Source organism: Dipteris shenzhenensis, chromosome 21 (genome assembly GCF_047967505.1).
Source record: "Dipteris shenzhenensis isolate YYH24624 ecotype China chromosome 21, Dip_SZ_1.0, whole genome shotgun sequence".
NCBI classification, from domain to species: Eukaryota; Viridiplantae; Streptophyta; class Polypodiopsida; order Gleicheniales; family Dipteridaceae; genus Dipteris; species Dipteris shenzhenensis.
This window is the reverse complement of record NC_141616.1, coordinates 40,186,189-40,200,068: the sequence shown is the minus strand read 5'-3', so window position 1 is coordinate 40,200,068 and position 13,880 is coordinate 40,186,189. Positions and strand designations below refer to the sequence as shown.

Sequence of the window (13,880 nt, the reverse complement as noted above, 5' to 3'; positions counted from 1 at the left end):
CTTCAAGCTTTCAAAACTAAAAGACTTGACATAAAACTACCGGAAGCCTACACTGGCCAATGAAATCGCCACACAGTTGACCAGTGGCTCGCTAAAATGCGCATGTACTTTGACATTGTCGACCTCACTGAAGGCAAGAAGATTGCCATAGCAGCTTCCCTCCTCAAAGATACAGCTTTTCTATGGTGGCAACGACACTTAAAGGATGGCAAAAGTGTGTTAACTTGGGAACATTTTGAACACGTGCTCCGTAAGCAGTTCGTACTTGCCAATGCGGACTTCCAAACATGCTCAAAACTTCGACAGTTGGAGCAAACGGGCTCCCTGTCTTCCTACATCTCCTAGTTCACCACATTGGTGCTGGAGATTGATGGTTTGACTGATGATGATTGCCTACACACTTTCATCTCAGGCCTAAATCCCTCATTACGCATTGATGTCCTCAAAGCAAACATCACCACCACTGCTGGCACTATTGCTTACGCAAAGCGCATTACAAATTTCCAAAACACAGGGAAGTAGAGTTCTAACAAATCACAAAACTCTACTATGGCCAAGGGTACTCGCCCTCAAGATAACTCAAAGTTCAGAAAAAACTCGGGTAATCAAGGTCATTGACAGTCTCAAGATCCCAACAAGTCTCAAAAATCGTACGCTGGATCCCAACAGAAGCACTCCTCCAAGGATCACGCGTCTTCCTCTTCACAAAGTCATGACCATCATCACCAACACAAAGGTGCGGCCTCTGACAAGAAGAACAACTCTAGCACAAAAGAACTTTGTACCATCTGCACTGGCGACCATAGGAAAGGCAAAGCTATTCAAATGGCAAATACCATCCACATGAGCCTTGCCAGCAACCCCGAACCTTCCCTAGCCACTCAAGTACTTTGCGTCCAAGGATCGATTCATGGAACAACGGTCACTATCCTCATCGACACTGGCTGCTCTCATAATTTTCTAGCTAGTTCTATGGTCGAAAGACTTCGGTTGACCACCAATCCTAGTCCCATGGACTATCAGATCGAACTCGCAAATGGAACTACCTTCTTGTGCAACACCAGGGTCAAAACCCTGTCCTTTCACATCCAACATTATACGGACAAGTTGAACTTCGACATCATGTCTCTTTCTCGGTACAATGTCATACTCGGACAACAGTGGCTCTACGACTATGATCCAGCAATCAGTTTTCGCAGCCATACTATGCAGTTTGTCCACCAGGGAAAACTTATTGAGCTAACTAGTTCTAGGGACTATCCTTCAACTTCAGTTGCCTCCGGCTTACAAGTAAAGAATTGGGTTCGTAAATGTCAAGTAAAGACTTCACTTCTATTGGTTACGGCAGTTGAGGAGACACCGACAAAGAATCCTCCTAAGTACCTCAATCAACCCTTTTTCAAGCCTTACCTGGATATTTTTCCACAGGAATTACCAAAGCAATTACCACCTCGACAACCAGTGGATCATCCAATCGAACTTATTCCCGATACTAATCCACCATCGAAACCTCCTTATCGGGTCTCTCAAAATGACGAAATCCAAAAACTGTTGACCGAACTACTCGACAAAGGTCACATTCGGCCTGGTCGCAGCCCTTTCAGATCTCCTGTACTACTTGTGGAAAAAAAGAATAAGTCAATGCGCCTCTACATCGACTACCGAGCCCTCAACAAGCTCACTATCAAAAACAAGTATCCATTGCCTCGCATTGATGACCTTTTTTATCAACTTCTGCACGCAACACAATTTTCAAAGATTGATCTTCATTCAAGTTATCATCAAATCCATATACGAGAAGGCAATGAGTACAAGACCGCTTTTCGAACAAAGTATGGACACTATGAATGTTTGGTCATGGCTTTTGGGTTAAACAATGCCCCGTCCACATTCATGACACTAATGAACAACATCTTCAGGCCTTTCCTCGATAAGTTTGTCATCGTTTACCTCGATGACATCCTCATTTTCAGCAGATCCTTACATGAGCACAAACAACAACTTCACCAAGTTTTTGAAGTTCCCCGCGCAAATTCTATCTACATCAACGTTGAGAAGAGTGAGTTCTTCAAAACCCAACTCGAATATTTGGGACATATTATTTCAGCCCAAGGCATCTCTGTGGATCCCAAGAAGGTCGAGGTAATCCAAAACTGGCCTACTCCTAAGAACGTTCATGATGTCCGCTCTTTTCTCGGCCTGGCAAACTCTACCATACAAAGGTCTATCAGTTTTCAGAGATTGTAGCTCTGATGTCCGAATTATTGAAAAGCACGGCAATTTTCCAGTGGCTTCCCAAAACAGAGTATAGTTTCCAACAACTCAAGCAAGCACTCACTACCACACCTGTTATGACTATTGCTAACCCAAACCTTCCGTTTGAGGTCATGACCGACGCTTCCAACATTGCTACAGGAGCAGTCTTTATGCAAGAAGGCAGAGTTATTGCTTTTGGCAGCCATAAACATTCCGATATCCAAACTAGATACCCGGTTTATGATAAGGAGTTTCTTGCTATTGTACCTACTTACTGCTCTTGGAAACATTATCTCATGGGAGCCGACTCAGTGGTAAAGACAAACCAACTTCTCTAAAGTATATCTTTACTCAGCCAGTAATCAACGCTTGACAAGCACGATGGGTTGAGTTTCTGGCCAACTTTCACATGACCATTGAGTACATTCCAGGACTACACAATGTAGTTGCAAATGCTCTCAGCAGGTTAACTCTAGCATCAGCTATGGTAATCTCTACATTATCTGTGGATGTTCCGAATTCGTTCAAAGGGAAGTATCTCCATGATAAAGACTTCGGCACAACAGTACAAGTTCAGAATTTACCATGATATTTTCTACACCAATTCATTATCTCCACCAGGGTCTTATTTTGAGTGGGAGGGGATGTCACGATCTCTGACGTATTCCTTTCTCTATACCTTAGACTTATGGATGGTTTGATGAATGGACCCTTGTGGACGGTATGCCCTTTCGAGACGGGACACTTCCTATGAGGCACAACCCTTCACAAGAGACACATTCTATTGAAGAGACACTACCATTGTAATGTACCCTCTCATCAAGGGTCACACCCTTCACAAGGGGTACACACCTCTTCATGTACATACACTTTGGAGTACACACCTTTTCATGTGTCTCTTCACTCTCTATATAAGAGAGGCCCAACTGTATGGATGACACACTACAGACACTCAAGCAATACAAATATTCCTTGTTCTCTGCTATTTCAGTCTCCTTTCTATTCCTTAGAACATTTCTAAATATAGTAAATCTAGGATTTCTTACAAGATGATGGACAAGTGGATGGGACCTCAAGGCATGGATCTTTGGCTTGCTCACGGTGTTCCACATACTTTCAGCTTGGCTTCTCCCCAGTGAAGCCAAGGTCAGGCTTAGCAGTAGCCGTGATCCGCTTGCCACTAGAGACAGTCCTCTCACAGCTCTACTACTGGACGCTTCAGCAATGCGCCGACCTTTTTGGAGCAGATGTTTCATTCATGCAATCTTGGGCACAAAGGATAAGGATTGAGCCAGTGGCGACACTGATCCGTCGATGCACAAACACATATTACTCTCCCTCCAAACCCCCGGCAAAGTCGCTGAAGAAGCAGGCTCCCACTCACAGGAGAGCCTTGTTCACTGCCGTCCCTTCTACATGAGCTTGACAGAGGTGAGTTGGAATGTGCACAGGTTTCATGACAGTGTGTGCAGCTAGCCGCAATACCTGATTCTCCATCAAGAATTGCAGTGGGCAGCCGCTCGCCGTTCTTCTCGATTTCAAGAAGGTATATGATAGGATGGAGTGGTCCTTATTGCAGGGGACTATGCGGAGACTCAACTTCTCGGACAAATGGATCAGAGAGGTATCAGCTCTTTATGCAGGCGGCTCCAGCCATGTGATTATTGGGGGCCACACAGGTGAGACCTTCCCCCTTTCCCGCTCAATGAGGCAGGGCTGCCCATTGGCCCCTTATCTCTTCATCTTTGTGGCAGAGGCCTTGGGATATTTTATGTGTTCTCAGGCGCTGGGCCTCATAGGGATGCAGCTTTCGATCAGAGAGGAGAAGGAGCTCCTAGACTCTGAGTTCACAAATGATACAACGCTCTACGTGGATGGCTATGCAGCCAGTCTAGAGAGGGTTAGAGAGACCCTGTCCATTTATTGCGAGGCTTCCAAAGCTCGCACAAATTGGACTAAATCTGTCGGTTTCTTCATAGGCACAGAGGAGATCCAAGAGGTTCGAGATTGGGGAACTGATTTTGGCTTTCAATGGATCCCGAGAGGGGAGGCGGCAAGATACTTGGGCTGCCAGATAGGCATCGACATCTCAACAGAGCAGTAGTTCAGCCCAGTCCTAGAGAGTGTTAGGCAGAAGCTCTTGTATTGGACCTCTTTCAAACTCTCGCTAGCGGGCCGAGCACTAGTAGATACAGCCTGGTACATTGCATCGTGCTGGTGTTTTCATCGGGGCTGCACGAGGTAGCTCCGGCGCTTGGTGTGGAACTTCCTCTAGTTGGGATCAGACGGCATGTGCAACACCAAAGCCAAGATGACCTGGCAGACAATGATTTTGCCCCACGCGCAGGGTGGACTGGGCATTATTGATCCTGAGATGCATAGTAGAGCCCTTTTGGGCAAGTTGGTAGTGAGAGGCCTCACTCCACGAGCGGAACCCTAGAAGCTCCTACTCCAACGGGGGCTTCTTGGGGGCATTCCTCGCACAGGTGGGCAGTGGCAGCAGTCCTACAAGTGGATCTTCTCTAAGGCTCCTTTGACAAGGAAGCATTCTCCATTGATGACGAACCTCTATCAGAGATTGACGGGAGGACTCATTGTAAACTACTCGGTGCTTTCTATCAATTCAGACAACGGATTTTGCAGAAGCGTTTGAATGAAATGATTGCAACTACCAATCACATATACTTGAACTTAAGAGATTGCAATTAAGCTGGAATTAAGACTTATACAGCTTAAACACAAACTGACATCATTGGAAATTGCAATATGATTGAGGAGCCAAGACGGCCCCCCCTCTTATCCAGGCTCACTTTATTCTTGAAAATGGAGAAACAAGACCAAGGTGCAATGCACCTTCCAAACTAATGAGCTCAGTGAAAGCCTAGGACCTAGATACAAGACTCAAGAGCAAATGTACAAGGTAGACAACAGAAAGGAGAACTCTAAGCTCAGGTTTCAACTCTTGGCTTGCCCAATCCACAAGGAAGAAGCCTACAACAATCACCACTTACATCCAACATTAGAGGCAAACACTACTTTCTAGAAAGATAGTAGAAACAACATGAAATAGTGCTGTAAATGAGATAAACTTGACAATACATACTCCCTTCGTGACTTGACTCTTTTGTAGATGAAGTCCTTGATGCCTCTGAAGCTCCCTTGGGTGAGGAGAGTGTGGAAATGGGGCTGGAATGAGAACAGCTCAGAAAAACAGCCTGTAAGCTAGAGAGAGAAAGCCTTTATGGAGTGATAGCTGTAGAGAGAGAGTGCCAATGCTGACCCCAAGGGAGGGGATGTAAGAGAGGAGCTGCTGCTGTTCCAGAGGTGCAGAGAAAGGCAGATTTCTGCAAGGGGAAGGGGCTGGAACAGTAGAGATAGAAATTCTGCAGTAGAGAGAGAAAGACTGCAGCAGGAGAGAGAAAGGGGCTGTGAGAGGATGCTGCTGCTGTTCCAGAAGAGCTGAGAGGGGGCAGATTTCTGGAGAGGAGGGGCTGGAATGTAGAGAGAGAGTGTGCTGCTGTAGAGAGAGAAAGTGCTGCTGAGGTGAGAGAATGGCTTGGGGAGAAGCTGGCTGCACCCAAGGAGCTGGAGAGGTTCTGCTGCATCAACCAAAAGGAGGGAGAAGAAAAGTGACGAATTTTTTCATGTAGGGAATGAAGGGGAGAGGCCTTCTTTTATAGGCTCAGCCACCCCCCCCAGGCCCAGAGTGGAAGGTGGACACTTGTCCCAAATTTTTGGTGGGCTGCACTCTCAAAGAGGACAGCCCACAACCTGCCCCAAATCTACCAGATTTGGGGCCAGACACTTGGCCTGCATGCCCTGCCACCTGCCATGCATGCTCCCACATGTGTGGGACAGGTGGACTGACCTGCCAGCTCAGACTCCATGTGGCAGTCTGCCACGTGTCACTCCCAAAAACCCTAAAATTTCAAAGTTGTCAGAATTCAATTTTGATCCCACCAACGGGTTCCTAACAGCTTGGACTATCTATTGACGTACTCTAAGGTCATAATTGAGCCATACTAAGCTCATTTGTTTGTCGTCTTATCTTGTATCTCCATTAGGGAGGGGAACATTCTCTTGAATGGTTCCTAGGTCAGTATGCAATCTGTTCATTTGATTGGTCCCATGTTTGGGTACTCAGGTGGGGTGTGGTTTCCAGATGTCCCTCTCAAAGAGAGGCCATTACTCTTGTGGGTCACTAATGCCCATAACCCCAAGCAAGGGGGTCCACCCTCAAATGCTAGACCTAGTCCCCATTGACCGTAACTGAACAGTAGGAAAACATTTTACATGTTGTTGAAGCAAGATGACATTCCCTCTGTCTTTCATTCGGTTGTCCTCAACTGAAATGCTTCCTCATAAGCTCGAGGATTTCACGACAATCCTGAAATGTAGCTCTGTCCACCCATTGGGCATCGGTGGATGGGAGTCCTCTGAACTTCAAAAGGTACATCTTGCGAGTCGTGCCTCAACGTCCCATAGTGAAGTTATGCAGGATAATTTGCTCTGGGATCAACAAGATCTCAGTGTCCTCTACTTCAGGTGCATCGTCCAGTGTGGGCTCTTGAGGTGGTTCCCCAATGAAGGGTTCACCAAGCTTACGTGGAAGACATCGTGGATCTTCCAATGCTCTGAAGTCTCAATCGGACTGAGACATCATTTATTACTTGCAACGCTTGAAAAGGACCATAATATCAAAAGGATAGCTTGAAGTAGATGCACTTTTTGCACACTTTGGTTTTTAACCAGGCTTTCTCAAATTTCAATAAGACCCATTGGCCTTCTTTCACTGCAAATGCCCTCCGTCTTTTATTTGTAGCTGCTCTTTGTTTCTCCTGTGCCTTTTGAATGGCTGCTCGAACCGTGGCATAAGCAAATAATCCTCCACGAATTGATCAGCGGCAAAGATTTTTAAATTTTATGTGCCATGCACACTTTGGTTTTTAACCAGGCTTTCTCAAATTTCAATAAGACCCATTGGCCTTCTTTCACTGCAAATGCCCTCCGTCTTTTATTTGTAGCTGCTCTTTGTTTCTCCTGTGCCTTTTGAATGGCTGCTCGAACCGTGGCATAAGCAGATAATCCTCCACGAATTGATCAGCGGCAAAGATTTTTAAATTTTATGTGCCAGCTTCTCCCCAGGCCAGTCTCTCACCTCAGCAGCACTTTCTCTCTCTACAGCAGCACACTCTCTCTCTACATTCCAGCCCCTCCTCTCCAGAAATCTGCCCCCTCTCAGCTCTTCTGGAACAGCAGCAGCATCCTCTCTCCTTCTCCTAGCCTGGAGCAGCCACAGCCCCTTTCTCTCTCCTGCTGCAGTCTTTCTCTCTCTACTGCAGAATTTCTATCTCTACTGTTCCAGCCCCTTCCCCTTGCAGAAATCTGCCTTCTCTGCACCTCTGGAACAGCAGCAGCTCCTCTCTTACATCCCCTCCCTTAAGGTCAGCATTGGCACTCTCTCTCTACAGCTATCACTCCATAAAGGCTTTCTCTCTCTAGCTTACAGGCTGTTTTTCTTAGCTGTTCTCATTCCAGCCCATTTCCACACTCTCCTCACCCAAGGGAGCTTCAGAGGCATCAAGGACTTCATCTACAAAAGAGTCAAGTCACAAAGGGAGTCTGTATTGTCAAGTCATGAAGGGAGTCTGTATTGTCAAGTTTATCTCATTTACAGCACTATTTCATGTTGTTTCTACTATCTTTCTAGAAACTAGTGCTTGCCTCTAATGTTGGATGTAAGTGGTGATTGTTGCAGGCTTCTTCCTTGTGGATTGGGCAAGCCAAGAGTTGAAACCTGAGCTTGGAGTCCTCCTTTCTGTTGTCCACCTTGTACATATGCTCTTGAGTCTTGTATCTAGGTCCTAGGCTTTAACTAAGTTCATCAGTTTGGAAGGTGCATTGCACCTTGGTCTTGTATCTCCATTTTCAAGAATAAAGTGAGCCTGGATAAGGGGGGGGGGCCGTCTTGGCCCCTCAATCATATTGCAATTTCCAATGATGTCACTTTGTGTTTAAGGCTACTCATAATAAATTTATTATCCAAGATAGATTGATGCTCTTGAGCATCCTCCCCATTTATGCTTCCCATTTTTATAAACTCATTTAGAGTCATGAACCTGTTACAAGACATAATATCGGACCTCTGGTTTAATTTTTTGCTAGAAGAATCTTATTCTGAATCTCTCACTGCTTTCAATGCTAATTCAATGAGCATCCCATGTTGATTCAGTCATAAAATGTGTAGTCTTCAGTTTATGAGTCTCATGGGACAGTTCAGCAACTCCCACTTGTATTTTACTATCACGCTTCACACAATCCAAAGCCATTTGCACAGGAAAACATTATTTGCATATATATATATATATATGTGTGTGTGTGTGTGTGTAAACATTATTTGCATATATACATATATATATGTGTGTGTATACATATATATATGTGTGTGTATACGTATATACATATGTATACATGTATACATGTATATATATACATTATACACATACATACATACATGTATACATGTACATATATATATATATACCACGGTATAAGGCGGGAAGCCAGAGGGCTTGACAGCACTTGCATTAATAGGGCCTAAAGGGCTTAGATCTAGGGTCACGCCTAGGTCTAGGCATTTATGAGGTGGTGCATAAAGAGTCCTAGAGAGGGCTGTAAAGAGAGGAGTCCCTTGTGGGACATGTGGCACCAAAGTTGGAGGCCAAGTGGCAAGTGCTGGGTCTTACGTTCAAGTATATGTGATTGGTAACTCGCAATCATTTCATTCAAATGCCTCTGGAAAATCCGTTGTCTGAATTGATAGAAAGCACCAAGTAGTTTACACTCATAAGGGCTAGACCATCTTGCAGAGAGGAGTTTGAGAGATGCCGCTCATTTGGCACCTGGAGATCAGAGGTTCGAAGGGACACATGCTTGGGCAGCGAACTCACATTGGATGGGCACAGTGGGACATTGGACCGGCTAGATCCTTTGGAGCATGGAGGCGACTTCCCCGAGAGACAGAGGCTCGCAAACAGGCCCTCTCACACCCCCGCGGAACAGGCACTAGGATGGTGGAGATCAAGGTGGTGATCCCGGCCGGACTCATGGTGGGAGGGATTGCGGAGTCCTTGGACCCCCCACTGTTGGTTAGGATAGTTTTTGCGCATAGGGGTACCACTCCAGATACCCTTCTTTCATGAGTCCCTCGGATCCCACCAGTCTCGCTTTTATAGGGTGGGACGGGGAGGCTCGCTGCAGACAGAGTCAAAGTTGGCGGATGAGGCAAGGTGGATCTGGAGGACCTAGATTGACAACGAGTCGGGATAGTGGGCCGGCTGGGCAAGACTTGGTACATTGACCCATCCATAGTCTTATCGACCCCGAAGGGAGCAGTATGGCACCTATGGATTTGGGGGGGCAGACCCTTATGCGACATTCAGTGGGATCCAAGAGAGTGATTCTAGCCTGCCCGCATAGGGCTTTCGGACCACTCGCATCGGACACCACTTACAACTGGAGGAAACATCGTGGTCCCTCTCGAGAGGACGCCATTGGTTAGAGTAGGATGTCTCGAGAGAGGTCATAGCCCGTTTCTGGCCTCATCTTTGGATGAGCTTGCGCCCATGCAAGATCTCCTACCTCTTTTGGCTGATGGCTCACGGGGGTTTGCCCATCAGCCCCTGACTGGAGCAGATGCAAGTAGACGGCAGATGCACTGGCTATGCAGGAGTAGTTTTGGAGACGATCCCTCACAGCTTATGGGGTTGCCCCGTCGCTCAGCAAATATGGCTATCGTCCTTCAAGATTGTGGCTAGTACACAGAGGATGAGCAGGGATTTCACTTGGTGGATGCGTCCTGGCTCACGGAGGGAGGGCACGCCTTCGCAATTGACCCCAACTCTCCGGCTTACAGGATACATAGACAGCAGGTCTTTGGATTGAGATTCATGATGCAATTCAGCCCTCCCGCTCATGCCCACCACCTCTACAGGAGGACGGTGTAAGGGAGACAGTTTCTAGCATCACTTCCTCGAACATCTGGATCGCCCGATGCAGTCGAGTGATGGGGGGCCAGTTGATTTCTCCGACGGCTACTCTAGTAGCCATCTGGCAGGATATCATCTTCACAATGTGCGCCATTTGAGAGCGTGGTACTCCAGACCTCGAGAGCGACTGCCGAAAGGCGGGAGTATTTCTACCAAGCATGGCTGGCAGGAATCTTCTACACCCTTTCCACGAAGGGCATGCAGCGCCACGAAGGGCATTCGCTGCATGTATAGAGCACCACCTTGGTTGCTAGCTCCTGTTTCGGAATCTCTGTAGGCAGTGAGCCAAGAGATCCGAAAACAGGCAGCTTCCTCACAGCTGGCAACCTGTTTCTCTTTTCTATTTGCATAGACAGCTCTTTTGGAAGATGTTGACATGGTTGTTTTCAAAGTATTAATAGAATCTACCCCTTTTTCTTTTTCTTTTTGGAGGGGGGGGGAGTGTATTGATCTGTCCAAAAAAATCAGCAAAGAACTATGGAACATATAAATCTCCGTTAATACATATCTTGACGCACGAATCCAGGAACATGCCAAAACTCTCCGTATAAAAGCGTTCATCTATTGAGGAAGAGTTTGGAAGTCGCATGAATCACTGACTAAACAAACATATCAAACCAATAACTCACCTGCAAACCTAGAATGCCTCTGAAGATTGGTCGCAATGGCCCCAGGATGGAGACTATTCACAGTGACAAATTCCCCTTCTTCCTACAGGTAATCCACAGAAGACTTTCAACACGTCAATCTTGCTGCTCACAATTAGATTACTACTGAGATGACTGTGCTAAGTGCAAGCACACCTTGTAAAGATACGATCTGATTCAACGTCCTACAATGCATCACCTACATGTAACAGCCTTTGATGCGAAACCTAAACAGGTAGTTCTGATGTGGTAACTCATATGCTGCGTATTTTGTAAGCAGACCTGAAGTTTTTTTGCAAGCTCCTTTGCATGCAATACATTCGCAAGTTTTGATTGGCCGTATGCAAGGAAGGCCACATAACTGTTGATATGGTAAACACAGCAATTACGATGTATCAAAAACATACATAAAAAAAAATACCAGCAGATCAAGGATGCAGATTACCACCACCCATAGTAAAAGAAAGAAAATATTGTAAACTCGTCTTTGAAGTATAAGTATTGCATCGATTGGAATGTACTCATGAGTAATAAATGCATCTTAAAATATAACATGTAGCGGATCTCTGTATGAATAATGCGTGTAAACTCTTCTTTGGCATATGAGCATTGCATCAATTGGAATGTACTCATGAGTAATAAATGCATCTTGAAATATAAAATGTAGCGGATCTCTGTTTGATTCATCTTCTATATAAATCCTTCGTGCAACAGAGAATATGTTTGGAAAAATCTAAATAAGCAAGCCTACAGACTGACCCTGATTTATCATTCAATTTGTCAAATCGAATGCCCCCAGAATATGTGAATCTGTGTGCTTCAGATGAGACAATCACGATTCTGCCTTCCACGCCAGTTTCCTTGGAGGTTCTTTTTAAATCACCCAAGAGAAGGTTTGTCAAGAGAAAATGACCTGAACGGACACGTGGTAGTCAGAATTAACACATTTCAATACCAGCAGCTAGCTTACATAGAACACCCAAAATGCTGGATGAGATATACCGATGTGATTTGTGGCAAACTGCAGTTCAATTCCGTCAACTGACAGTTGATATGGAGATGCCATGACTCCTGCATTGTTTCTTTACGCAAAAACCACACATCGGCCTTTGGAATGGAAATGGCTATACGGAAAGAGGAAGAGTTTAAACAGGTGCTTAGTAAAAGAAAGGGAAAACGGATTCCATACGTACATTAAAATGTTGAGGGGAATCTCCATAGACTTAAAATCACTTGCAAATTTTCGCACGGAATCCATCGAGCTGAGGTCTAGTTCCAAAACATGGATTCGGGCACCACTATTTTCTTTAAGAATGGCTTGTTTCACAGATTCCCCGGCAGAAACATTCCTTACCGCCATTACCACCTGTGCCCCACGCATAGCTAATACGCGGGCAGTCTCTTTTCCCACTCCACTGGATGCACCTGAGAAAACAAGAAATACATACAACATGTCGGAAGATAATGTAAACCGATTCTGAAGTTCCATGTTTTATATCGTTGTCAATGTATACCTCACCGAGCGACTAAACCTTACCTCTCGTTACAAAAAATCTGTCCAAATTAGGAATCCATATGAGATTCATAAGTTATTAAACACGGGAAAACTATTCAATACTTGGGCATGCCGCCTTGGTACCCCAGCTCATCCACAATTCTGCGACATATCTAAGCTGCAACTTACACACATAGAGCGGAGACAAACGCCTGGGAGAATTCACCCCATAAGCAGAGCGTTTCCCTCCTCAGAGTATAAGACTGGAAACTCAAAGGTTAATTTGAAGAAGGCGAGAAATGCGGAAGTACCACTCCCTAGGCAGTACGCTGTGCTCTGTGGAACAGGCTGGTTTCTGTTTCTGACAACCAGATTTTTGTTTCCTTTCCACGATCAGCACCATTCAGTTGTGCTGCTTTGTATGGTTGATTTTTCAAGCTTTAATAGTTCTTTTCTCTCGGGGAAAAAGGAAGTACCAGTGACGATGGCAGTGAGGGAGGAGGCGTCGATGCCATGGGTGACCTGCTCGGCGGTGGAAGACGATGAAAAGCCAGAGGGGGAGCGACGAAACAAGGAGGCCATAATGATATGCGTTGGGATATGGATATGCAGAGCTACTGAGAGGTGATAGAATATGAATGATGAGCTTTCGTTCTCCCCACCTCCGCCGAAACTTCACACATATCGATGTTAGGTGTTAGTGTGCATTATGTGCAAATGTATGCAATGGAATGGTGTGTGCAACCCGACGAGGTACAAAGCAAATGAATTAACAGTTTGCTAATTCGTAGTCATTGCGTCCTTTCCCAGTTTGCACTCTGGTTGCTCGGAATGAAATTGGTCGCTTGTTATGCAATGCTCGCTCTGGTTGCTTGGAATGAAATTGGTCGCTTGTTATGCAATGCTTATCAGTAGGTCACAATTATTTGCATGTAGCTCTCCACCATGATCTTTCCAGAGCGCTTCTTTAGAGGAAGAGCTAAGGAATCAAAACTCTCCCGTGTATGCCTTCCTCACGTCCATAGCTTCCTTGCCCACTTCATTGTGTGATATTTTCTCTGTTAGATCAACACCTGGACTCCATGGCTCATCATCAGATTATTTCCCCTCAGGCCTCTACATCTTTGTCCTTTACTTCTATTTTCTACACTGTCCTCTACTCTACAAATGTTGATTTGTGTTCTTCATATATGTGCACTCGTGTTGTGACCACTCTAGGTGTCATGAAAATTTATTCATGTGAAACTACAATTTTGAGAGCTATCGTGCTAGGAGCCGCACTTTGGAATGTTGATCAACCAAAATTTGCATTAGGAGCTACAATTTATGGCATTGATCAACATAAACTTTGCGCTGAGAGCTACGACTCGTGGTTTTTGATCGATTGAAAGTTGAAATTCTTATCGCTAGAGCAAAACTTAAGCTGTCTCAGGA

At 45.4% G+C, this 13,880-nt stretch overlaps 1 protein-coding gene across 1 annotated transcript in view; it reads right to left on the bottom strand.

The window, feature by feature from the left end:
- LOC147888856 (short-chain dehydrogenase TIC 32, chloroplastic-like) overlaps positions 1 to 13,158 on the bottom strand; it is an 88,288-nt gene extending 75,130 nt beyond the window's left edge. The window contains exons 1-6 of the mRNA XM_087392687.1: positions 12,923 to 13,158; positions 12,145 to 12,376; positions 11,954 to 12,033; positions 11,711 to 11,864; positions 11,234 to 11,312; positions 10,934 to 11,015 (exon numbers count right to left, since the gene is read on the bottom strand). Of these exons, the coding sequence (XP_087248813.1) occupies positions 10,934 to 11,015; positions 11,234 to 11,312; positions 11,711 to 11,864; positions 11,954 to 12,033; positions 12,145 to 12,376; positions 12,923 to 13,028 (733 nt within the window). The 5' untranslated portion in view covers positions 13,029 to 13,158. The remainder of the gene's footprint in view (positions 1 to 10,933; positions 11,016 to 11,233; positions 11,313 to 11,710; positions 11,865 to 11,953; positions 12,034 to 12,144; positions 12,377 to 12,922) is intronic.
- Between the last annotated feature and the right edge of the window lie 722 nt (positions 13,159 to 13,880).